This window comes from Xiphias gladius, chromosome 17 (genome assembly GCF_016859285.1).
Source record: "Xiphias gladius isolate SHS-SW01 ecotype Sanya breed wild chromosome 17, ASM1685928v1, whole genome shotgun sequence".
In the NCBI taxonomy this organism is placed as follows: domain Eukaryota; kingdom Metazoa; phylum Chordata; class Actinopteri; order Istiophoriformes; family Xiphiidae; genus Xiphias; species Xiphias gladius.
Genome location: NC_053416.1, coordinates 17,848,281 through 17,874,673, shown reverse-complemented (window position 1 = coordinate 17,874,673; position 26,393 = coordinate 17,848,281). Strand labels below are relative to the sequence as shown.

At 40.2% G+C, this 26,393-nt stretch overlaps 2 protein-coding genes across 4 annotated transcripts in view; one reads left to right on the top strand and one right to left on the bottom strand.

The window, feature by feature from the left end:
* mink1 (misshapen-like kinase 1) overlaps nt 1-13,368 on the top strand; it is a 33,046-nt gene extending 19,678 nt beyond the window's left edge. Inside the window, exons 14-31 of one of the 3 annotated variants that reach the window (XM_040150938.1) lie at nt 448-624; nt 724-894; nt 1,240-1,506; nt 1,856-1,935; nt 2,051-2,154; nt 2,255-2,346; nt 3,187-3,338; nt 3,496-3,613; nt 4,627-4,743; nt 5,027-5,138; nt 5,498-5,647; nt 6,444-6,587; nt 7,176-7,310; nt 7,444-7,544; nt 7,671-7,820; nt 7,906-8,065; nt 8,177-8,316; nt 8,424-13,368. In XM_040150938.1, the coding sequence (XP_040006872.1) occupies nt 448-624; nt 724-894; nt 1,240-1,506; nt 1,856-1,935; nt 2,051-2,154; nt 2,255-2,346; nt 3,187-3,338; nt 3,496-3,613; nt 4,627-4,743; nt 5,027-5,138; nt 5,498-5,647; nt 6,444-6,587; nt 7,176-7,310; nt 7,444-7,544; nt 7,671-7,820; nt 7,906-8,065; nt 8,177-8,316; nt 8,424-8,507 (2,454 nt within the window). In that variant the 3' untranslated portion in view covers nt 8,508-13,368. Of the gene's footprint in view, nt 1-447; nt 625-723; nt 895-1,239; nt 1,507-1,855; nt 1,936-2,050; nt 2,155-2,254; nt 2,347-3,186; nt 3,339-3,495; nt 3,614-4,626; nt 4,744-5,026; nt 5,139-5,497; nt 5,648-6,443; nt 6,588-7,175; nt 7,311-7,443; nt 7,545-7,670; nt 7,821-7,905; nt 8,066-8,176; nt 8,317-8,423 lie in introns of those variants that run through there. The other 2 variants (XM_040150939.1, XM_040150941.1) reach the window with 2 other exon arrangements.
* A 2,678-nt stretch (nt 13,369-16,046) lies between these two features.
* gnb2 (guanine nucleotide binding protein (G protein), beta polypeptide 2) lies at nt 16,047-26,271 on the bottom strand. The gene is made up of 10 exons (XM_040151043.1): nt 25,602-26,271; nt 23,691-23,770; nt 23,532-23,570; nt 23,153-23,259; nt 21,411-21,474; nt 20,943-21,105; nt 19,657-19,723; nt 19,366-19,567; nt 17,949-18,165; nt 16,047-16,755 (listed from the first exon to the last, which is right to left on the bottom strand). Exons 2-10 carry the CDS (start codon nt 23,745-23,747, stop codon nt 16,649-16,651), a joined length of 1,023 nt encoding a protein of 340 aa, XP_040006977.1. The 5' UTR covers nt 23,748-23,770; nt 25,602-26,271; the 3' UTR covers nt 16,047-16,648.
* Between the last annotated feature and the right edge of the window lie 122 nt (nt 26,272-26,393).

Below are 26,393 nucleotides of genomic sequence, written 5' to 3'. Positions count from 1 at the left end.
GCAAGTTTTTACTTTATGGAAAAGTTCATATTGATTCCTTGTACCAAAGATTATTTAAATTTATGAAATGTAACTTTATATGGGACATTCAGATAGTTCATTCACTGCTCCAGAACTGAAATCTATTCTCCACTGTTGTAAGAAGCAAAGTGAATTTGAGTCTACATTTTAGTTACTCATTTCTTGTTTCCTTAAGCACACAGAGGTCATCAGAGGGCTTCGAGACCAGTGCCTATGACTCACAATGAAAAAACATGAAGTCAACTGACTCATTTCGACTCGAAATCAGCAGTGGTCAGCTAAATAGGCAAACCTGTGCCTGTAGTTTAAGTGAATGCAGATTTGCTGTTTGCAGATGCATTGGTTCAGTTATGACCAGTCTGACTTGCCTGTTGTGTACAGTCGGAGGCAAGCAACATCTTGACTGCAGTGTGTTTCTTTGCTCAGGAGTATAAGCGCAAGCAGCTGGAGGAACAGCGTCAGTCAGAAAGGCTACAGAGGCAGCTGCAGCAGGAGCATGCGTACCTGGTGTCTCTGCAACAACAGCAGCAAGAAAAGAAGCCCCAGCTCTACCACTATAACAAAAACCTGGAGCCCAACAACAAACCTACTTGGGCTCGTGAGGTAGCAATGTTACTCACATTTGCAGCATTACACACCACAGTCAAACTACTTCACACTGGCCTACAGAATAAATCCCCTCACTGTCGTCCATTTTTTTAGGTGGAGGAGAGAAGTAAGCTCAACAGACAGGGCTCGCCCAAAATCTGCACCACTGTCTCTGACACTGCCATCCAGTCGCGCTCTGACTCAATCAGCCAGTCAGGGGTGGTCCAGTCTGCTCAGACCCCACCAATGCAGAGGCCTGTTGAACCACAAGGAGGACAGGGCAAGGTGGGTGTTTGCAAGTTTTTAAAATTCAGTTGGTTGAAACCTCCCAGAAAAACAATAGAAGATACGACTGCTTATGCCTTTCTGCCCCCCTTAATTCTTAGCTGCTTTACTTTCATTGTCTATGCTACCTTGTTTACGCCTTGTTTTTTTTTTTGTCTTTTCCCTCTTTTCCCTCTCCACCCATCACTTGGTTCCTACATTTTAAAAAATCACCTTGGAATACAAACACAACCTTGCATTTTATTCCACTTTGGCCTGCTTCTCCGACTGTCTTGTGCGCTCTTCCTTCTGCTCGGCTGCTCTTCCCTCCCGGTGTGCTGGTGCTGTTGCTCCTGTTCTCTTCAGTTCCAGATGGCTCACTTGGTACCTCTGAAGCCTTATGCTGCCCCTGTCCCTCGCTCCCAGTCTCTCTGTGACCAGCCCACTAAGACCATGTCCGCCTTCCCCACCCAGGATCCCTCCCTCACCCCAGCCCCCCGCCCCATCCACTCTAGAGAGCTGGTGCGTCAAAACTCAGACCCCACTTCTGAAACCCCGGCACCACAGGCACACCAAATCAGAGAGGATCGCGGCCCCTGGATCCGCCTGCCAGATGTGGAACTCCCGCCTAAGGTAAGATCTAGAGGGTAGTTTTGATTCAGCAGCAGGTGTGCAACCCTAAACATAACCTCAGTTTGAACCTAATTTTAACAAGACGCCCCTGTCCCCACACACACATCATGGAAGCTTGACTACAGTCAGTAAACTGACATTGAAAGCTCTCAATCTTAGGAAAGAAAAACTCTGTTTACCTCACACAGTAGCTGGCGGATCTTATAGTTTAGCCTGCATTTGGCAGTGGTGGTTAAAATCCCGCCCTCTCCTCACATGCTTACATCTATGGAAAACTCTTGAAACTTTCTAAGCTACTGTTGTTTCAAAAATACTGGTAAATGTAAGAATATGATGATGTTGTCCTCAGATTCCCCAGAGGACAGCGTCTATTGCCACAGCTCTCAACACCAACCTGACCTCTGGCATAAGGCATCCAGTAAGAGCCAGGTACTGAAAACAGCTAAATGCTTTGGTCAGTTTGATTAGGGCCCACTAAATGGTGGTAGGTTTTAATTACAACTTGAGATAAGTGATGTGTATCCTCAATGTATCCTCATGGCAGCAATCCAGATCTCAGCCGCAATGATCGCTGGGAGAGAGGAGACAGTATAAGCATCATATCCAATCTGCCCCAGACTGGCTCTCTAGAGAGGCACCGCATCCTCAGTGAGTCACTGCCTCCCCAGTGATATTTGTTTGTAGACTGTCTTTGCAGTATGCCTGGTTTCAGAAATATAACTACACCACACAACATTGTTATTTTCAGGTTCCTCCAAAATGGATTCACCCATTCTCTCCCACGATAGTCGTCATAAGCCAGGGGAGTCTCGCACCTCCTCCCGCCCTGGGCGCCCTGCAGTAAGTGTTCTTTCAAACAGACATTATATTGGTTATCTCTCCACTATCCCCTATTTACAAGGTCGGCATGCAATACATAATTTCGCTCAGATAAGCAGTTATTGGATAAAACAAAACCCACTAACTTGCTTTACATATGTATACATATACATATATCTTAAACTATGCATAACGCACCTGTTCTGTTGTTTACTTATAGTATACTAACCAAATGTTATCTCCTCAAAAAACCTTTCCTTTACACATTACGTACTCCAAACTATTGCTGTTTCCCTTCTTGTTTCTCCTCTTTTCAAATCCCTGTTTGTTGACTTTACCTCAAATGCACAGAGTTACAAGAGAGCCATAGGGGAGGTTAGTATCACAGTCTTTGTGTGTTGTGCAATGTTCAATGTTCGTGCATGAGTTTGTTCATTGGCTGTATTACATGTTGATATAGAATGAATTGCATGTTCTATAGTGTTTTCATTTATTGAGTAAATCATGTTTTGTCATTTCTTATATAAAGGTGTTTTTAATGTTTGTATTTTTCTGTTACTACGCGGGCATCCTACACTTAGCATGGGCCTTGTAACTATGGCTCAAAATCTTCCCCAAATATCATCAAGTTACAGGTTCTAAATTCTGAGAATATTGGGAGTTTTTAGTTTGGACTTACATTGGGACTGTTTCTGAGCCCATCCTTGTGAGGACCCCTCACCTTCAGCTGTGTCTGGATTGTCTTTAATATCAGCATACATTGCCATTGTGTTGTTTGCTACTTTCTTATATAGCTGAGATCATTTTAAAAACATTTTGTGAATGCATTCATAAAGTAAAAAGTGGTGGATATGTGTGCAGGACCATGGCCTCTTTGCCAAGGAGCGTGCTGAGGAACAGCCAAGGCCACCAGTCAAGGCCAATGATTACTCCTCATCTTCTGAGAGCAGCGAGAGTAGTGAGGAGAGTGAGAGTGGCGAGGGAGCAGAGGAGGAGGAAAGCCCCACAGATCGGTAACACTGTGACCTACAAATACTGACAATTAAGGAAGAAAAGAATCATTCATATTTGTCAATTTTACTTTTAAATAAAAAATGTAATACTTCCTGTAATATGGCATCACCCTCTTTTCACTCTTTTCCACTATTAATCTGTGCCTCTTGATTTCAGTCACAGGGATGCAGACACCGATTCAGTCAACACCATGGTGGTTCATGAAGATGAGGGCGAGGGGGGAGATGGAGAGCAAGCGGGAGGCTATGGGGATCAGACCATGCTGGTGCAGAGGGTGAGTCTTCTGTATAGGTAATGGTGCTTAAAATGCATTTTGACTTGATGGAGAATTCAGAGCTTTACATGTTAAAGAATATTACAAAGCAGCAAGACAAGGGCAATGGGTCCATAATTTTGTTCAACAATGTTCAATAAGCACTCTGAAAAAATGAATCATATGGGAGACAGACATGCAATACAGTGTCAAGTTTCAATAGTCCATAATGCTACTTTATGTGGCCATAGCTTCAGTATTGCACATCTGTTGTTGGTAATTTTCAGACTTTTAGGTAAAATTAGTGCTGCTGGCTAGTTCACAGATCACAATTATCATCCTAAAGTTGATCATCAGAACTTTTGCAAGCTTATTGTATGTAGTTACTGATCCTTCGTAAGTGTTATGTGCCAGTAATGTTGCAACTGAATATGAGGGAAAGACATGGAGTTATTAATTTTCTCTGGCATCATAAATAAGACAAACTTTATAGGGGACATAGAATATAGACGATGAATTTTGATTACATTGACACATACAGTAAAGATGCTTCCTGTTTGTGACACAAGTCTTAAAACCACTGACAGCATAGAAATTCCATTGCATCACATTAGAAGAGTGGCAGTCCTACATTTGCTGTATATCACTCACGAGATTGGACAATTTACACAAGGATGATAGAAAGCAGAGCAGAACTCTAGAGAAACTTTTACAGCCGCGTTTAAATAACAGCAGCACAACACTTGACTTTTCAACACAAATGTGGTCACAGCTGTTTCTTCACTTTTTGTGATCACTGTGGTGTGCTAACCAAACAGGTCATATACTGGCAATTGGTGAATCAGATAAGCCTAGATCCAAGTCTCTTACTGATGTTATTTATTACAGGGGAGTGTGTGTGTGTGTGTGTGTGTGTGTGTGTGTGTGTGTGTGTGTGTGTGTGTGTGTGTGTGTGTGTGTGTGTGTGTGTGTGTGTGTGTGTGTGTGTGTGTGTGTGTGTGTGTGTTCTTTTTTTTTTTTATTTAACCTAAAAGACCCCAGAGAAGCGGAGCCATAATGGATACACTAACTTGCCAGATGTGGTGCAGCCCTCCCACTCCCCCACTGACTCAGCCACTCACTCTTCCCCCGGAAAGGACTCTGTTTATGACGTAAGTTTTTTACTGATGCTAAGTACATCAGTCCTATATTCCTGGTTTATTTTTATGTGTTCCCTATTTGCCATCATTCCAGCCATGAAGTCCTGTCATAACACATTAAATTTCATGATAATCAGTTCGGTTTGTTAGTGGACTGTCATCAAAAAATATAGATCTTAAAACTGTTGTTTAAATGCCGTTTTTTTTTACCATTTTCTCTGGAAAAACGTCTCCTCTGACATGATGTTGATTTAAACAGCACCCTAAAACTCACACAATCTCTCTGTTCCACCAGTATCAGTCCAGAGGTTTGGTTAAAGCATCTGGCAAGTCCTCCTTCACCACCTTTGTGGATCTGGGCATGTATCAGTCACCAGGAGGTACAGGAGATAACATCTCTGTCACTGGTGAGTCAGAAGCTTTTCAGTCTTGAAACAACATCTGCTTGGAGTTTCTTGAACATTAAATAATGATGCTACAGCTGATGCAAAAGTATTCACTACGTTAACAATTGGCAATATATCTTGTGCCATAAAATACAATGGGTTGGAATTATGCAGTTTTTTTTTTTTTTCAAGATTGAGAGAATATTTTGTCTAACATTAGAACATACATTTTATAAAATTTAAACTTGATGATGAGGAGTAATTTCCGTTAAGAATGATGAATGGGAGATTTGTGTCTAGTTCCAAACCTTGTACCAGTTTTCCTGGTTTGTGTTTTCCCTCTAAAATTGAGCAATTTCCATTGCTGCCTCCGTGTTTAGGCTCTAGGTTTGAGCAGTTGAAGATGGAGGTGAGAAAAGGATCCATGGTGAATGTCAATCCCACCAACACACGCCCCCCCAATGACACACCTGAGATCCGCAAGTACAAGAAGAGATTCAACTCTGAGATCCTGTGTGCTGCACTTTGGGGTGGGAACAGATTCAATACATCTGTGTAAATGCAAAAAAGTAAATGTAAAACAGAAGGATTAGATGCCTTTAACTATTTTACCTAAAATATGGTATATCTTTAGATTAATTAGGCTCAGGTTGAAAACGTAAGGAAATCAGTCAGCTTATTGGAACGATGCCAGAGCCAAGTTATTTCAACCCTCCTTATTAACCCTCCTAAACTCTAGGCAGTATGTCAGCTCCAGCAGGGCTCTGGGTGCACATACAACCAAAACTGAAAACATCTCGCAATAAAACTAAATTTGAGGCCACTGGTGTACCTTTTTAACTGTTCTCTTCATGAGAGAACACGGTGTCTCTGCTTTCATTCTCAAAGCAATTTTTATTAAATAAATTATTCAATCTCTTGCTCATGTGACTTGGGGGGAAAGTTTTACCTTATAGTTGTGTTTTTATGTGTCAAACTTTGCGCATGGTTAACAATGAACTGCAAAGTCTCTCTTCTCCATCTGCAAATATGCTTGTAGACAGTTGTTAATGGATTATGTCAAACACAGCTATATCATGTGTGGATGAAAGCTATCTTATTATACTTCTCCTTTAAACAAAATAAACCATTATGGTGTTGGAGTTGCTGCATGATATGATAGAGAAATTATACTCGAAAATAAAAGCATTAAATATGACTAAGAACAGGAGTTGCAACACAGGGACACAGCAGAATTATTTTTAGCTGTGGCCAGTGGAAAGGCAATAATTAGAATAATTTTATGCAAAATGAAAAAGCTGTGTATTTGTGCATGTGTGTACCCAGGTGTGAACCTATTGGTGGGCACTGAGAACGGTTTGAAACTGCTGGACCGTAGTGGTCAGGGCAAGGTTTACCCCCTCATCAACTCCCGCAGGTTCCAACAGATGGACGTCCTGGAGGGCCTCAACCTGCTCATTACCATATCAGGTTGATACTGCTGCTCTTCGCCAGGCTGCTCTCACTACAGTTTGTTGAAGCTGTCTGTGCTTTTGGCATAAGACCACTGTCTTTAATAGGATGCCAAATACTAGATGCCAAATTGTGCTAATGCTTTCAGATAGTTTTTTTTTGTCTTTGCATTGCATTTTGACTTTGCCCTTCAGAATCACAGGAAAGCTGTTTTTATTTCTGTATAGTATAGAGCTTGGAGATACAAAAGCTAATATTACAATATTTTTGAACAAATACCTCACCTTCATCAGAATCTCAAGCCACGTAATTACGTATTGCTACGTAAGTTGGGGTTGATAGTAATTGACAAGATCAAGTATCAGTATGTTTTTCAATATACTGTATCATTAATGCGATTATATTTTGTTGATGATTACTGATATCAGCATGTTAACTCAGCTAAAACATCAGTTTCAGTAACTTCAAAGCAGTATTTAGAACTTGGAAAGATATTTAAGTTACAGTATATGATTTTAAATTAAATATCTATCTTCCAATAATGTAAATGCACTTAAATAATTCCTTAATATTATTTGTAATTGATCTCCTACTGTGTCTATGAAGGCAAAAAAAACAAGGTGCGTGTCTACTACCTGGCTTGGCTGAGGAATAAGATCCTCCACAATGACCCTGAGGTGGAGAAGAAGCAAGGCTGGACCACTGTTGGGGAGATGGAGGGCTGCGTGCACTACAAAGTGGGTGAGTGTCAGAGGATGGCTATTTATCACTGCCTTCTATTCCACTTCAGGCAAATTTCATAAATGCATCTGGCACAGTGAATTATTGATTACAAGTATCTGATAGCAGATGGCCTTGTGATTGTCCTATCTAGTGAAATATGAGAGGATAAAGTTCCTGGTGATTGCTTTGAGGAATGCAGTGGAAGTGTATGCTTGGGCACCCAAACCTTATCACAAATTCATGGCCTTCAAGGTAAGTCTCTCCTTTCTTATGAGCTGGATTAGTTGTGCAAGATCAGTCAATCAGAAGAGCATTCAAGTTGACACTCACAGTTCACACTCACGTTCTGCCCCCAAACCCCTCCACTCCTTTAACCAGTCTTTTGCAGACCTGCCACACCGGCCTCTCCTGGTTGACCTAACAGTGGAGGAGGGTCAGAGGTTGAAGGTCATCTATGGCTCTTGTGCTGGCTTCCATGCCATCGACGTGGACTCTGGAAACAATTATGACATTTATATCCCCGTGCATGTAAGTTGTACAGCTGTCAGACAGCAGTGTTTTGGGACATGTAAAATCGACAGTAGCTCATTCCTTCTATTTTCATCTCAAACAGATCCAGAGCCATGTGACACCGCACGCAATTGTGTTCCTGCCCAGCTCAGATGGCATGGAGATGTTGCTGTGCTACGAGGATGAGGGCGTGTATGTCAACACCTATGGACGCATCATCAAGGACGTTGTCCTGCAGTGGGGCGAGATGCCCACATCTGTTGGTACTGGTCAAATCCAAAAACAAACTTACATGACCAAGATAAAAGTTGATGTATCATCTGTATGAACTGTAGTATGTTTGTGTAGTACTAATATGACACTTTGCCTTGCAGCTCATATCTGCTCGAATCAGATCATGGGTTGGGGAGAAAAGGCCATTGAAATCCGCTCTGTGGAGACTGGACACCTGGATGGTGTCTTCATGCACAAAAGAGCTCAGAGGCTGAAATTCCTTTGTGAGAGAAATGACAAGGTAAGAGATGCAAGCACTTAAAGCAAGAGACAGTAAGTTCATTTTTAGCAGCTTAATTTAAAGACGTTACTCATATACATGTCCTTTGTGTCCGTGCTGTTCCTCAGGTGTTCTTTGCATCAGTGCGGTCCGGAGGCAGCAGCCAGGTGTACTTCATGACCTTGAACAGAAACTGCATCATGAACTGGTGAAGGAACAGCTGCTTTGGTCAGTGTGTGGAACCCAGCCGGGTTTGGAGATGGAAGTGCATCCGAATTCTCACAAACGCATGCACACAAATGCAAATGCCTCTCTCGCTTTCTCTCCAGCTCGCTCTTACTCAATCATCCTCCAAAGACACACGTACAAACTCTCATAGACAAACACACACACATACACAAATAATATCTAATTTCATTCCAGCCTACACTCCTTAAGATACAGTTTCTACCAAGGCCCCCTGATAACAATCTCCCTTGGATCATGAAAAATCACTGACGGGCTTCAACTGTTCATACCATCTATTAATTTGTACTGTATATATTCTTGTCTTGATTTACTTTACTTGGTGGACCTGTGTGCAGTAGTAACTAATTAGTTCCTAATTGTGAAGTATGTTAAAAACATTCCTTGATGGTTCTGCAGTTCGTTTTGAGGAAGGCATTATTTACCACTACTGTATGTTGAACTGAAGCTGTAAATAGATAGCACCTAACACTTAGATCCGAATCATTTGCAGGCCTCTTATATAGCCTCCATTCAGCGTGTTGCCACTGGACACATGGATGTCAAATAATAAAATGCTGGAACACCCATATGCAGTGGCTTGTGGCCAATGACTCCCATTGTTGTGGGGGTTTCACATTTTCAGGAAGGCTTAAAGGAAGGATTTAGAACAAAAAATATTACAAAGGGACATTAAAGTCGGGATGAAGTATCTCATTCCTTAGGAGACAGTAACCTGAAGTCCTGCTCTCAGTAACCTTTTTTTCTGGCCTGAATGGAAAATTATGTTGCAGCTCTTACTCACGGCAACTTGAATGCTTCAAAAGAAAAATAAATTTCAGTTTAAAGACAAATAAATAATTAAAAAAAACAATCAGAAGTCTCATAAATGATGCAGTACTCAGAATCAGTACTTTGAAATCTCCTGCTTTGCCTTTTATTATGGTTGAGGTCAGACCATGAATTATTTGACTCATCAGGCTTGTTTCTAAAGTTTCTGTTTTCATAGATTTACAAAATACAAAAATTTGCTATTTATATGTAGTGACTCTGTATTGGTATTAGCCTAGTGGTATTCTTAATTTTACTGTAATTATATTGCCATTATATTGCAATATATTCTATTCTTGTGGAGTCTTTGTTTGAAAAGGAGAGTTCATGTGTTTGGATGGTATTAGGGGAGAATGATGACAACTTTGTAGAAGAGAGGGGATGGGACATTTGTCAGTAAAGGAGGACATCGGAAGTATGTGGAAGCTGGGTTTTGAGTGAGATTATAGCTATGAAGGGAGATCATTTTCAAGGTCCTTTCACCCTCCTACTACAGTGATCTATGCTACTGTATTAGATTTCAGTTCTTGGACTATTTTCATTTCATTTTTGTGAGAAGTGTTTGTCCAGGGGATTGCAGTGGAACGGCTCTTAGTGTGGTACAGTTCTTATTTGTCTTGGGCCAGTGGAAAGATTTAATGTAGGGTGACTCTGCAATACCACAGAGGACTCCATCTCATCGGGTACTTTGGAGAACACGGCTAGAACACATGAGACTCGATATATTTTATATCTGTACATTCTGCCAAAGTTCAAGGCATATTCTGCAACAGGGGTATGAACCAAGGCCAAAGGCAATAGAGTTTAATTGGCAACTAGCCATTGGAGAAGAAACTATTCCTACAGATCACTAACCATTGTTTTCCTTTCAGTATATCAATCCAAAGACTCAGCTAGCTTTTCACTAATATTATGGTATCATGCCTAATTAGCTGCTTGGGATTTCCTATAGATCTTGACTCTATGAGTGTTTGTTAGTTGTGGAAATTAACTATCTGCTTTGTTTAGGCAGCTGCATAAGGGAGATACAGTGCTCTCATACACCAGGCAGTACGGTAGAAGTATGAGGCAGCATTATCAGGAATTAGCCTGGTGGTTTTCTGTCAGCAGTGGGAAGGTCAACAGATGAATCAAGCTTTTTGTTCATTGATTGACTTGGTTACAAGCAACAACAACACCGTGCTGCCACAGCACTTTGGTATAAACAGATGGACATTTTAAAGTCAAGATGGTTTTACTTACTCCTATCGTGCATTTTTATCGTCCTGGAGTTGTTGGAAAAATATCTAAAAACATTTCAACAACATATCACTTTGTTTTTAATTCATCTGCCTATAAATAAAGGCGGACATGTTAATGTTAAAAAAAAAATGCACCCGTAAAGTTTTCCTGAAACTGCCAGTATGAAAAACTTTTGGATGTCACGAAAGGAACTTTGCTAGTGATCAAAGGGATAGTCTGCTAAAAGTCACACTTTAAGCTATGGGGATAAATTTAATGCATCCAAAAAGAAAGCTATTAAGAATGCAGTGTAAGGTCAGGGCAAAGAGTGTTTAATCAAAGATTATATAAATAGATGGTTAATTTTATGTTGAGAAAACAAACTAACTAACTGAGCATGGAAAGCACTTTCACTTCAGTAAACATACATTTACAACAGTTTTCCCCTTGTGTTTTTATTCTTAAATATGTTAGGTGCCATGACCTACATTTCAAATTTCTCAATTACAATACAACAAGAGCTCTGGCCCTCATTATTTTTATGGTCAAACATTTATTTTTTTCAATCTGACATGTTTACAGTTTAAGCAGTGCCTTGGAGTCGGGAAGGCAAGAAGTTTTAGGATGGGATGTGAGTGCTGCCCCCCCCCCCGGTCCCTCATTATGATTTATGTCCTGTGCCAGTTAAGTGCACTTAAGTCAAATCCAGAATATCCCATAGAGGGACTTCAGATACTTTTTTGGCACCACATATCCAACCTGAGATGATCAACTGACGAAAATCCGTTCAGAGAGTTGCAATAACTAATAAATTAATATATGTCCAATTAATCCAGTGTAATGTGTAGAGGATCTACTCACAATGGGAGTCGGCATAGAGAAAAGCCATACGTATGACACATGTTTGTAGGAGAAAACTTAGTACTTGTGCACAGATCAAATTAAACTGTGTGTGATGTCTGCTCAGAAAATGTAGGCTCCTGCAGCAAAGATGATGTAAGCGCTTATTCTTTGATGTTGATTGTTTAATCTTGTAGTTGGGAAAGTAGCTTGATATATTCTAAGAAGCCTATTTTATAGAATATGTAAATTAGTCTATATTGAGGAGAAAAAAAAGTGAATGTACATCTATAAGACAGATTTGTATTTATATAAAAATGTGTACCACTCTATTAATCAAAGCACAATGTATTTAAGGCAGAGAGATCAAAGCTGTAATGGCGTATTACAAAGAGATGGAGTTTTTTGTTTTGTTTTTTCTCCCCCCCTTGTTCACTCAGCAGTTGTCAGACTTGTCAGTATGTAACCAGTCTCAGTAGTTGGTTATAGTGAAGCGAGTAATCCGTTGAGACAGCTGTGTGTATGTGGACAGTGTCAGTAACTGCAACATTTCTGTTTAGTTATCCAGACAGAAAATAATGTCTGTCTTCTTATTACCAGAAGAGTCAACTGTGGCTGTGATTCAGACTTGTGGTGACTCACAGATTGGTGTTGGACTCCTGGTGTCTGCGTGTAAATTGCCAGTGCGGGGTTGACAAGCTGTCAATATGCTCAGGTGACGACAGGGATCATCACACAGGTGGTACAGTGGTGACATGAAGGGCGTAATGGCCTTTGTTGTGAGGTTATTGGCTCTTGGCTTTGGGATTTTATCAAAAAGGCAGCATTTAACAAAGTGCAAAATGCATCAATCATTTACCGACTATTACAGAGTATGGACAAAGACACTAGTTTATTTTTTGTTCCTTAATAAGTTTAGTGTTATATGTTTTTGTCACCATTATATAATGTTGAAGTGGTGCCCCAAAAACTAAATACAGAGTGATGGTAAGACATTTCGTTTGCCATTTTGTTTGCAACATATCAGGTGCTAACTAGTAGCAAATCTGACTTTTCAATGTTTCCAAAAGGGTTTTTGAAAGAGTTTTTAAAAAGCTCATCGCCTTAAATCATTATTCAAATAAAATGCTCAGACAGTGATCTCTTTTTAACCACTGACTAATTTTCATCACTTTTTGAACTTTTGGATTGTAAGTAAACTTAACATTTGATATCACTAACATGTAGAATTCCCATGATAAACTGGGACTAGTTTGGTTAAATAGGATTAAAAGAGCACTCCACCGATTTAGCATTGTATTGTCTGTCTCACAATGGACACTTCAAAAAAACGAAATATCATAATTGATGCAGCAGAACCAGAGATATCCTTTATTACACACATTCTTCTTTCTACATCCTACAATACCCATGATGAAGCTCGACCACTGTTGGTGGTCGAGCTTCACACCCTCAGACTTTTTCATTTTCAGACTTGTAGTCTTCAGCTCTAGCCAATTTATCAGACTTTGTGCAGCTCCCTCTGGATCCACAAAAGGCTTTAGACAACTTTTTCCACGTATGCAGTAGTACTCCCCAAGACGTGTTAACAGACTTTGATGTGTAAAATCAAAATGCTACTTAATTTGCAGTTAAATGGCATAAATAAAGTGTCTAAATTACACAGGAGATATATTCTGCTAAATACTTGACCGCTCAACTAATTTTGATCTATAAGTGCTGTTATTACAAGAATATCCACTACATGTAAAAGAAGGTATATTTATTTATTTTTTAAAGGTAAAATACCACATCATCATATTTGTTTAATCATTTTCATTGCTTCATTTCTGTTTTTTTTTTTTTTTTGGAATGGCACTGCAGATGAGTTTTTGGACTGAGTAAAGAGAGACATGTTTGGTTTATTTTAAGAAGACCTTTATTTTACCTTTTAAAAAAAAAAAAAAAAAAAAAAACTTGTGGCTCAACATTTTACCTTATGCCTTGTGTTAAGGTTCTACATCTGTTTTTTGGGTGAGATAATGCAGGATGTCATCAACTTGACTGGGGCAGTCACTTCCCAATAATAAACTGCATGTCTAATTTTATGGAGCAGAAGTTCCTACAATGGGTTGCGGTTTATAACACAGAAGACTACTTGTGATTGTTGATTTCTCTAGAAGCACCTTAAGGTGTGAAAGTGCTTTTTCAGTTTGCGTCAAGAATGTGAAACTCACAACTCTTTAGTTTTAGGAGGTGTTGATAACATTTCATTTTTTTTTGTAAGCAATACAGGCATTTGAACAAATCGAAACCATGGCTGTCCATCCCAGTGTGGCTTACAGGAAGTGATTCTTCAGTGGCCTTTGGCAGACTGAATGTAGGCTGGTTTGTGTGTCGCTTGTTACAGAAATTGATCTGTACTTGCCTTTTTTTTGTAATACAAGAAATAACTGCTTCTCTCTGTCAGTTTAACACAATCACCTGTTGGGATGCTTGTTCTTGTTGTGTTGTAGTGAAATCCCACAAACTGCCTTTATGAACTTTCAATATTGATAAATGGATGATAGCTAATATTCTGATGAGTCACGCCTCTCTCATAGCTTATATTTCTAATCAATAACATATGAATGATTAGCAGCTGTAGCTGGGAGTGGTGTATATCAAACTTGGGGAGCTCTAAAATGACATGGTTCTTTGGATTGAACTACAAAATCTATTCTTTTTTTCAGTAACTTTTTTTTTTTTTTAAAGATGGCAGACATCTTTGCAATGTTTTAGTGTGTGCGCCCGCGTCTGTGTTACTTGTGAGAGGTTAACTCCAGATTGAATTTCGTAGACTGATAAACTTTAAACTTTCAAAGGGTTGTGTTGAATGAATTCATGTCTTAATACAGAATTGTTTGAAAAATAAAATACCTTGATCTCATTTTAGTCTGTATTACTCGTTTCATTACTTTGTTTTCTGAAAAATGTCCATAACACTATGTTTGGAGTACATTTCTTTGACTTATTATTACTGGGGGACAAAGCATGACTCAAGAAGAGTAATTTAAACACTTTTGTAACAATATAGTGTGGAACAGAGAAATATTCTGAAGTGTTTAATCACACCATGGTGCTGAAATCTGCTTGTCCCTGAAACTCTTTCCATGTCACAAATATAACACCACTGCTTTACATAAGGTGACACTTTGCACTTTACATTAGGTACAGTTCAGTTTACACAGCCACACTCTTACATGGCTTAAATAAACTGTCTAGAAGATAAAGATAAAATATTTATGGATAAAGCTTTCATCCTTATTTTGAGAACCATAGATGCTGAATGAGCTGCAGCACCCTCCAGTGGTTGAAGTCAAAAACACTTCAGTCCTGCCCAAAAAAAAAAAAAAAATCCCAAATCCAACCTTTCAGTTTAATTTTTATCAGAAGAAGAGTAAAAACACAGAAGGTGAACTACTCGTCTGTTAATAATGAGTAATGATTTGAAAAGATATTAAATTACATTGCTGTGACCTGAACACAGATGATTTGTCCTTTTTCTACTTGCACAGTAACACCGAACTACTGATTCATAACATTTGAGATGCTATTTAATTGGTGAAAAGTTCAGGTTCTTCTCACACATTACTGATTATGCAGTTGCTTGGTTTTCTGTGGGGAACCACAACAATTTCATCCCCACACAGGTGCTGGTGTATTTCCAACTTTAAACTTTTGTATGTTGGTATTTTTTTTTTTAGATCACTAAAGGTCAAACTTTGTTAATTTTCTGTATTTTATTTTCATTTTGTGGCACTATTTGCCAGGACCTACTGTTACCAATAGTAGGCCTTAATAAGAAAAGATTAAGTTAATTCTTAAACAATTAAGCACATAGTTTTGAAAAAAAACAACAAAAAAAAACAAAAAAAGGACAAATTTTCACTTGTAGAGATTCTTAAAAGCAACCCTCTTTTCAATGACGTTTGTGGTAAATGTTTGATTGTAAAATAAAAAAACTAGAATTTGTGGTAAAATGTAACTAGGCTATTAAGAAACTGCCTCAATGGTATTTTAACAGCATAAGTCATTGTATGTGTTGCCAGTCAGTACCAGAGCCATCATACACCAGGCTAAACTGAATACGCAGTTATTTTCCATTGAGTTCATCACTTTCCAAATCAACAACATTTACCATCATTTTTGAAACCGTGTTTTAAAAAAGAAACCACAATAACTGGCAGGAGAGGCTATTATTTATTAATATTATGTACAATTATACCATCATAATGTCCAGATAATACATTGACAAAGTCAAAATATGAATACTGGCTCCTGCTTTATTAGGATGTTTCTTATAATGCTTTTTGCTTTTCACCCGCCTTCTGAATCTCAGATCTTTTTTTAGTTAATTTAACTGTATCAATATTCTCTATTAATAATCCATAAAGTGTATCTGAGGCACACAGGGAGAACATGAATAAAGTAAGTGTCTGGAAAAAAAAAAATCAAATAAAACTTCAGAACAGATGTACTGCATGTGGGGGTACATTTCTATAAAAACAGTGACTACCAGATGTTTTGAACCAGATGGAAATAAGAGTTGATATTTTTCTTGGATTCTGACGATCATCGGTCCATCCCGTTTGCCAGTGATTTTTTTTTTTTAATTTTTTTTTTTTTCAGTGTTAATGGACTCACGTGATTCTCTTCCACGACCGTTTTTCCTTCACATTATCATTGCTGAGATACGTGTGGTACAGAGACAAAAATGGTACAGAAAAATTTGTCTGAAGTGCATTTTGGACTTCATTGTAAACAAAGACAGAACTGTCCAATTACTTCTTCTCCCGTTTAACTCAAGGAGCAGTGTCTCTCTGCAAAAAGTGTGTGTGTGTGTGTGTGTGTGTGTGTGTGTGTGTGTGTGTGTGTGTGTGTGTGTGTGTGTGTGTGTGTGTGTGTGTTAGACTTGTTAACAGGCTTCAGGTAATAGTGGCATTTGTGTTTTTAATTGAGCAGCTGAAGATTCAACTGTATGCGGTCACACATTTTACTGATTTTGTGTGTGTGTGTGTGTGTGTGTGTGTGTGTGTGTGTGTGTGTGTGTGTGTGTGTGTGTGTGTGTGTGTGTGAACTCATACCTAAGTCATATATATTATGTACAGTACAATGTTGCAGTTTGTCTGTTGAATCTTACATACAGTGTGAATACAGGGTGCAAACTGTGTCCCAGCGTTGTGTTGGACGTGGGTTTGCTGTTTGTGTGCATGGCTCAGTTCCAGATCTTAAGGAAGCTGTCCCAGGACCCGGTGCACACCGCCATGCCGTCATCCGTCACGCCCAGACAGCTCACACGATTGTCATGGCCGGCCAGGACTCCTGCAGGAGGGATCAGGACAAACAAAAGAAGACTTGTTGCTGTGAAATGTTTTGCTCGGCAGATGAAACTTCTTAAAAACCACACAGAACACAGCAAGCTAGTGTTTATTGGTGTTTTAAGTTGCGCCACAGGGTGAGCCATTTAACCAAGGAAGTTTTTTTTTTTTTTTTTTTTTTCCAAATCAGGCTGTGAATCTGAGTGAAAGAGGAATGTGTGAATTCACTGGTAAGTCTGGCATGGAGCTCTGTTTCCCCGGAAATAATTATATGTAAACTTAGATCTGTCAGATAGTTCAATGTAGGGGTTCAACTAATGATTCTTCTTCCTCCCCTTCTAATCTGCCATTATTTTCTCAATTAGTTATTTCATTACTTGTTCATGTATAATATGTAAGAAATAGTGAAAAATATAGGTCCCAAAACTTGGGAAACCCCAGCTGCCATCTTGAAATGTCTTGTTCTGTCCAACCAGTAGTCCAAAGTCCAAAAACATTTAGTTTACAATGATATAAAACAGTGAAAAGCAGCAAATCCTCAGAAGTGTAAACTGGAATTTCGATGTGTTTGGCATTTTTGATTGAAAAATAACTTAAACAGTTAAAAAAAAAGTTGCTAATTATTTTTCTGCCAATCGATCAATTTACTGATAGTTTCAGCTCTAGTTCAATGGGGAAAAAACTATTGAGAATCAGTTTGGTAGATTCATAGTCATGACGATTTTATGCTGGATTTTACGAGTGGACTTTAATTACGGGTTATGCCCATACCATCAGATTTAGTTTTACAACTCTGGAAGCATAGTATTATTTTTTTAGCTTTGGTCTCCGTCAAGATTTTTATTTTCACCTCAGTCCCTTTGGTTTTCATAAAATTCACTTACAGGAAAATACAGCTAACTAGTGGCTATTTAAGGGCACCTAATATTTTCTTCTCATTTCCAGCTTATATATATAATAATATATATTATTATATAATTATTATATATATATTTATATATTGACAGCTGTACAATACTCCATTATTTTAAAAGACTATTGGATATTAAAATAAATTATGATTTCTTGTTAAAATTAAAAGGCCTCTGGTGGTGATGAATACAATCCTCACTTCAGCTTCAAGTTGAACCTTTTTCAACCTACTCTTTGACATTACACCATTGCACAGCTGTTTTCTCTTTCTCCCGTTCCACCCACCAGCTCTGTCTCCCTTCATGGCGTCCCAGATGTTGCAGTTGAAATCATCGTAACCAGCCAGCAGCAAACGGCCGGATCGTGAGAAAGCCACAGAGGTGATACCGCAGATGATGTTGTCATGGCAGTAGAGGCTGAGCTCCTGGTCTGCACGCAGGTCAAAGAGCCTGCAGGTGGCGTCGTCAGAGCCTGTGGCAAAGGCGCTGCCGTTGGGAAAGAACTGAGGAGAAGCACAGAAAGATGGATGATTCTTTCTTGTTGTGTTTTTTTACATACAGCCTTATCAAGATACTTTTAATAAGGGGGAAAAAGGATACAAGTACAGTACATGAAAGTGACTCAGTGTAGGACAGGAGTTCCATACTTCGTTCATGCCCTAATACGACAGAAAACTCTCACTGGCTATTGGTGTCTGCTCTTGGATCTGATCGAATCTGATCGGGGTGAAAAATTATCACCTGTGTGGTTCATCAGTCAGACTCCAACTGGAGGTCATCCCCTAATAATCAGGATGTTTAGATATGGTGTTAATTGATAATCTTGTTAATCCTCTAGCATGCTTCCAATTTAAATCGCTCCCAAAGCGTGAGACAAGACAGTGTGTGACGTCACCGCGTTGAATCCCGGAGCTGCTCTGTTGATATCCTATTAAACAGCACACCGGAGGGATCGACTGCCACTTCACAACACAGTTGGGCTGATATAGATTGCCAGTTATTTGAAGTCAAAAATTCTCATAGATATATCTCTTAATAGACAGCATATTATATGCAGTATTACACAATTTTACATTCAGATTTATTAATGAGCTTATATATATGATAATGCTTTTTATTTATTTTCTGTCAAGATTTATTGACCCTCAGTACATTTTACTTTCAAATTTTTTCCAGCTAAATTGTAGGTTTATAAACTGATTAATAAAATGCTTAGCTATATTTAGCACGTTTATTTATATATTTAGCACATTTTTTGAAATGTATGCAGATATAAGCAAAACTTTATTTTGCTTTATTTATAAAATTTATTTTTATCTCTAGATTTAGTCTGGTTGAAGTACTGTAGATTAAAGCAGCAGAACTCTTACTGTACATCTTTCAGAATTGTTCACAAACACATAAATTTAGTATAGCACTTCCTTAAGGTTTAGGGATTTGTGAGAAACAGATTACATCAATAATAGTCAAAATCAATGCAGCAATAAGCTCCATAGCTTCAAAAGACAACATGCAGATGTTTTTCACAGGCTGAGTAGTTCTTCTCATGAAAAGTGAACTTTGTGTTAAAACTGATGTGTGCCCCTTCAAACTGTCTGCGATCCCAGATTTTAAAAAAACAAAACAAAGAACGTATGAATGAAAAACAATATGACTAAAGACAGATTTGGTTACAAGGCCACCTGTGCCCTGAGCACACTCACACAGATGGCGTTGATGTCCGACTCGTGACCTATGAAGGTCTGCCGGCACATGCTGTCCCTGATGTCCCACAGTTTGACCGAGGCGTCGCAGGCTCCTGACACAAAGGTGCGGAGGTCGGGCGACAGGGACAGGCTCATGACGTCACCGCTGTGGCCCGAGAAAACCGTGGTCTGCTGACTCGTCTCAATGTCCCACAGTGCACTGGGGCAGAGAGCGCAGAGTTTAGCCGCCTGTCAGCTCAGGAAAGCATGTTTGCACTGCACGCTTGCGTTTAGGCGTCTGTGACTCACCACGTGGTGTCTCCTGAACTTGTGATGATTTGATTGTCATCAATGAAACGGCAACATGACAGGTAACCTGAGAGAACAGAAAGTACAGGTGTTTGGATGAGTTTCTGTTGTGGAACTGGGTGAAACTTGCATAGTAAAGGTGATATGTACATTTGATGTAGAGTGGCGTTACTAGCGTTTACTGTAATAGGCATAAGACAGGAATATTATTGAAACTTTAAACTGAATGTACAAAACATTAGGGCAAGGGCGAAGAGAATACTGAAATGCCATTTCCTACAGGTATATACATTTACAGCAGTCAAGCAAATACAAAAAAAGTTATGCTGGGATAAGTGGTTTTACAAAAACAAATCAGGAAGGCTATTGTATGTAAATGTGTTTATTATTAATGCACTAAAACTACTGCAAATTATATCATTTAGTTTCCTTGACAGAGACCTCCTTTTCTATGATGTATACTGTGTTTTCATCTTCACTACAAAGTGCACTGTGCTTTAAAGTCCTTTCTTTGACTGACAGTCAATTTTAACACTTCTTAGGAGAATATTCATAGATTAAATGATTTTTAAACCCCTCTCGAGCAGGCCGGGTGCATGTAGCCCGAGAGGCGGAACGCGGGCAAAATAAGCCAAATAAAGCACTCGCAGCTGCTCATAAAGATTATGCTGTTTATTGCTTATTGGTTCCCTAATTTAGATTGTAACATCTGAACAGTAGGAGGACACTGTTTAGAGTGATTTTAGTAAGAAAATCAAACTGAAGCTGTTAAAGTGAGGGGGGCCCCAGTGGAAATTAGACTCTAGCATTAGAGATATCTCAATACGAAGTGGCAGCCCATTTTGTGAAAATCTACATCTTATTTGTCACATCATCATTGTTCTTTTCCCTTGGTAGATTATAAATGTAGTGTATTTGTGCCCATTTGCAGGAAATGTTTTCCTCTAATTTCATAGATTTCCGTTGAATATGTCTTTACTAATGCCTATCAGGATACTGCCAAAAACAAAACAGAAAAAATGTTATATCTAACAATCTACAGCGGCACAGTACCTACAGTGTTGCAGATTGGAGTCTCAAAGACTCTCAGTAATGTCTCAGCTCATTAAGACTGTGTTGCCCTGCGATTAATTAACCATGTAAAGGAAATCTTCCTTGTTTAGGGGGATTGGGACTGGAGCTTTCCAACGAGGCAGAGGAGTGGTGTGCGATTGTCTGAAAAGTCTCATCAGTTTGACTCAAAGAGCAGTCGATTACAAACAGAGGTGGCTGAAAAGTTCTCTCACCTGTATGGCCAGGTAGTTCCCTGCTGACTCTGACGTTGCCCTCACGCGTCTTCAAGCAGTAGATGGAGCAGATGTTGTCAAGGCCTCCGCAGGCCACGTAGTTCCCAGAGGGGGCGTACGCACAGGTCATCACCCAGGAGGAGCGCAGGGGGATGGCGTGAATCTAGGACGGGAAAGGTATTTGGAAGCGACGGACATGTAACTTTTGAGGTAGAAAGTAACCCAATGGAAACCCGTAATAAGAGCATAAAAGTGGACCAGTATTAACACTGAAAAAATCTAACGCTAATGCCACGGTAAATGTTACATAAGTCATAGCCATGGTTGCAGAGGAAGCTGTTATGAGTCAACCACACTCCTACAAGAGAAAGACTTTATGCCACTTTCACTTCCAGTTTGGACAGAGGCCAAGTTCGACTATTTATCCAGCTGATGGCCTGATGAGAACAATTATTCAGCTGACTTTACCTTGTTAGTGGTGTAGCTGTCCCAGATGATCAGTTTTCCATCTTGAGAGGCACTAACCAGAAGCCTGCAGAGACAAACATTTCATACCTTTTCTCCATCTTTTCTATTGTCATTGTAGCACAACCAGTGCTGGGCGTTCAGTTGGCCTTACTGTTAATTTTCGGAAAACAAAATGAATACGGTTGATCTTCATCTGAAACAAACATAGTTCTAAACCTAAAACCCCACAACGAGCTCCAAACCAGCTTTAGGAGACACACTCAGAGATGACACAATAACTATGAGTTCAAAGTGAAGATAGACAGGTTGAACTTTGTTGGTCCGTTGGTTGGTAAGTTGTTTTAATAACATACAGTACATAACTCACACTGGTACAATGATAAAAAATTCCTCAGTTTGCTACATTTGTGCTTAAGTTCAGTTTGTAGGACCTTAGACCATGAATACAAATCCTGAAGTCTGCAAATGATTTATCAAAACTAAGACTCTACGACCAAGCACTTTTGCAAGACTGTACTTAACCACAGCTAAGCAAAGTTTGAGCTAAATACTAACATCAGTATGCTTACATGCTCACAAAGACAATGCTGACATTTGCTGATGTTTACTGGCTACGTTTACCATGTTCATCTTTGTTTAGTGTGTTAGCATGCTAACATTTGCTAATTAGCACTGGCAATTAGCACCGATGGTGGTGCTAGACTGTTATTACAGTTCATCCTGAGGGGGACGTGTCTGTACCAAATTTCATGGCAATCCGTCAAACAGCTTTTGGACATTTTAAAACGTCATGATGGCGCTCTGGGAGGAGCGATGAAATCACTAAGGCCATTTGGATACATCTTCTGGGAAGCGTAAATGTTTTGGGGGGATGGTGCCAATTCATCTAGTAGATATTGAAATATTTCACTGGATAGGGGAAAACATTGACCTGGTGATGGTAACACTGAAGAACTCAGAGGATCAGCAAAGTCATTGTGATTCATTTTCTGGGCACTGTGAATGTCTGCACCAAATTTCAAGGCAATTCATCTAATAGTTACTGAGATATTTCAGTCTGGACCAAAGTGGTGGACTGACCGGCCTGCATTGCCGTCCATATTACCATGCTGCTATCACGGCTACAAAGGCTTGAACTCTTCAACCGAACGAAAACAGATTAATTGCATTATGCCATTTGATGTTGACAGTGTGAAAGTTTCTAGACAGGAGAAAGTTGTGTTATACTTCACATTCTGACAACACAGACACAGGCCTAGTTAAGGCTATCACATGTCACAACGTCTAGGTAGCCTGCATCAGTCTGGTCAGTTTATTACACATTACGTGTTTGTTTGTTTGTTTATTTATTTTTGATCAGGTTTTAATGGAGATGTTTCACTCCTACTTAAATGTGGACTCAACTAACATCACAGTGGAGTGCTATTGTCCAGTGCTATATAGATTTTTACAGGATGTAGCCAGAAATAATTCAATACTTGATATAGTTATTAATTGATAAGTCACATAGTTCACATAGCCCCATCATACACACCACACTGAAATGTAATGCATTACCCCATCTAAAGTTGTTATGGTAGGGAAACAAAAAATCATTCAGTTCAAAATGTTCATTTTCTACCAAGCCACTTCTTGAGAAACTGTAATGGTACGTTTTAACGATGCCCAGCAACAGTTAAGCAAAAGGCAATTCAAAGGCATTAAGTCAACAGCATCAGATGTTTCGTATAGTATAGACTCACCGTGAGTCTGAACCCCAGTGCATGGCGTAGATCTTGGCTAGGTGGCCACGGAGGGTGCGTCTCGTCCGCATCTGAATCCGCCCCACAGGATCCAGACCAGCAGTTATCTAAGTTAGTGAGGAGAAGTTAATCAAAGAATTAGGTGTAATTAAATTCCCCCCTTTTATTGGTAACTACTGTATGTGAGTAATGTAAGGTTTTACAGTTTTTGAGAAACAAACAACTGTGATGTATTTAAATCCTGTAAAGTTCCTCGCGGGCTTATTATCATGTTTCCACATCGATGGCAAGTGATAACTAGCATCAAATCCCCAAAAAGATTTATAGATATTTATTATAGTTATGGATCTTACCACCTGGGACATTCATTGGCACTAACCTGTGTCAGGGTTGAATCTCCACATGCTTTCCTGGCATCCTGTTGGATATGGAGTCATAGGATGAAAAAAAAAAAAAAAAAAGACATAACACAACAGGTAAATATGTCAGTATTATCACGCTAAAGATGAAAATTTAACCACAAAAACATTCGACTTACTCTTATCTGGTTCCTAAGCTGCTCGGCCTCCTGACGAAGCTGCTCCAGCTCACTCATTTTTGATCTGTCCAAGCCGTCACCTGTTGGGTTCAAATATCAGACTATGATTTACGTCAAGTATCACTGCAAAATGAAAAAACAAATGACTGCTGATGTATATTTTTCTTGTCCCACTGGGATTGGCACGGTTTCCTGCTTTAAAAACCAGTAATCCAAGGGCACACTTTCATCAAAAATGAATCAATTAGAAAAATAATTTACTTAAAATACTGTTTGTCCCTGATTTGTGGAAAGAAATAATAAAATAAAAACACACATTTTAATCTCTAAGGTTTACTGAACCCACACAGTGAGAAAAAACCTTGTAATCTGTTTATGACTGTTCAACCATGCCTGGTTTAACTGAAGAGCATAATCTGTAATGACTAAGCTGCTATCGAGCAGCCAGCATCACTACCGGGCAGCACACACTGAGTGAACACTCCCTTTAAATCAGAGGAAACCTGTTACACTGCATACATACAGGTTGTGTATCATGTCAGTACTTGTGCTGATGCTGGACACAGTCTTTATCTTTATGACCCCCCCCCCCTTGTCATCTGGGGCAAGGTGGTTCCTAAAAATGAACATAATAGGTAAAAATATCCAAGATGGAGATGGCAGGAGATGCATCCTTTAGCTATGGGCCAACTGGGGTCACAAACACTGTTCATCACATCATGCTTTCAGTAGGAAGCAGCATTTCCTGTTCCTGATATGAGCACAGTTACACATTCAAATAGCTTCCCAGACAGGGAGCCTGTATTTGCATTTGTGAAGCAATTCAAATTCATGATAACACTCAACAGCAAACATTCATACAGCACACACTGCAAGGGAGAGCAATTAGCTACAGTAGGCCACTGTTCCCTGGAGGGCCCGGCAACCAGATGGATCACACGGCGCTAATGGAAGCCAAAAGGGGTGCATCATGGGTCTCAGTCTCCTGGCACAGCTGCTCATTTAGCCAATGAGGAGAAGAAAGGCTGAGGGGGGTGATGCATCAGAGATCAGGCCTGGATGGGCCCAGCCAGATGCTCAGGCGCATGTTTTTGTTGCCCGTGAGCATCGACTGGAGGACGAGCAGATTCGTACTGAAGCCGTACCAATGGGCAGGGAGTAAAGGAGTGTGAAAAAAGACACACATGTAATATGGATCCCACCTGCACTGATGCATGGCCTAGTGGCGGGCAAGAGGCTACCTCCTGCACGATGCTGCTGATGATGAGGATGAAGGTTAGGCAAAGTAGAATAAAGCATCTTCTCAGTGCCTTGACATTCGAGGGCGCTTACTGGTCTTTGAGAGCATATTTTATAACAAAAAGGAGACAGAAATTCAAAGATGCCAAGTGTGACTGGCCCCACCCCTTGGGATGCACATCTGATGTGCAACTACACCACCATGGCATGGTAATATCTGCAACCGGAGGAGAGCGCAGAGCCTACACAGCCACTGCATGTTTGACTGAGTAAGTGTTAATGTCAGAGAAGCTGTGTGGCTCTGCTCACTCCCAGGTCTGAGCATGCAGGCCTGGGCTTGGGATACAAGCCGCCGCAGAGAGAAAGCGGCTTCAGGCCAGGTGTGCACTTCCTACGGATTTGGTTTCCCTGCCTGCAGCATTTAGAGATTCCTGGAGCATTCGCATAGGAAGACAGGCCCCAAAGGATGAATGAATACATCACATATTGATCGGCACCGCGATGAGGGCCTTGACCGCATCTCGCTTCAGATACAGAGCTTCTAAAATGCGGATGTGGTTAAATTAATTTAGTCGAAATGATGCCACGAAGAGGCACATCATCACCCAGCCATCTTGCACTCAATAGGCTGGCCCACCGCTGCTGCCAGGGCGTTTGATAATGGGTGGCTACCTGTTAATTCTCCCGACGATTTGCTGCTCTTTTTTTCTGCCCCAAAAACAAATAGAGACGAAAAAAAAAAAGGGGGCCAACTGATAGCAAAGTCCCCAAAAATCCCGTGGAGGATTGGACTATATGTCTTTTTCACTCATGAAAGAAACGAGCTGCGGAGGAGATCCACTTGAAAGCTCCGTGTGTCACGACCAGGTTGCTTCCAAATCCTTCAGCAGACGGGCAAACGGAGGAGGGCTACACACACTTCCATTTCTCTGCTTTGGTGGAGCTCCCGAGAAAGATGATATCTTCTGCCGCCGCCGCCGCCGCCGCTGCTGCTGCTGCTGTTGTGTTGCCGTTTCCTCGCCCAAATGCGCTGGCCTTATTCACGCCCGGCGAGTTCACAAAAACACCCCTGTCCACACCGGCGTAAACACACACGACGAGCCGCAGCTGGGTCCCCGGCCCGCATCAACGACTGTCCATGAAACGCTACTCAGCCCGTGTTACTCCGACTCGGCTGCTCGTGACGTGATCCTCGCTTCCTTCCTCTCGTCGGTTTCCTCCTCCCTCTGCCGACACTTCATCAGGACAGCCGCCTCCGACTCAACAGCGAGTTACTGAGCGCAAACCTGCACAGCGCCTCACGTCGAAGCCAAGGTGGCTGCAGGGAAGCGACCCACCCGCAGACCGACTGCGTGGATTTTCTTCCAGTATAATGATGAGAGGGCGTCCCTCTCGGTCAGCACGGCTCCCCTTATTTATTTATTTATTTATTTATTTATTTATTTATTTTTATTGTTTTCTGAA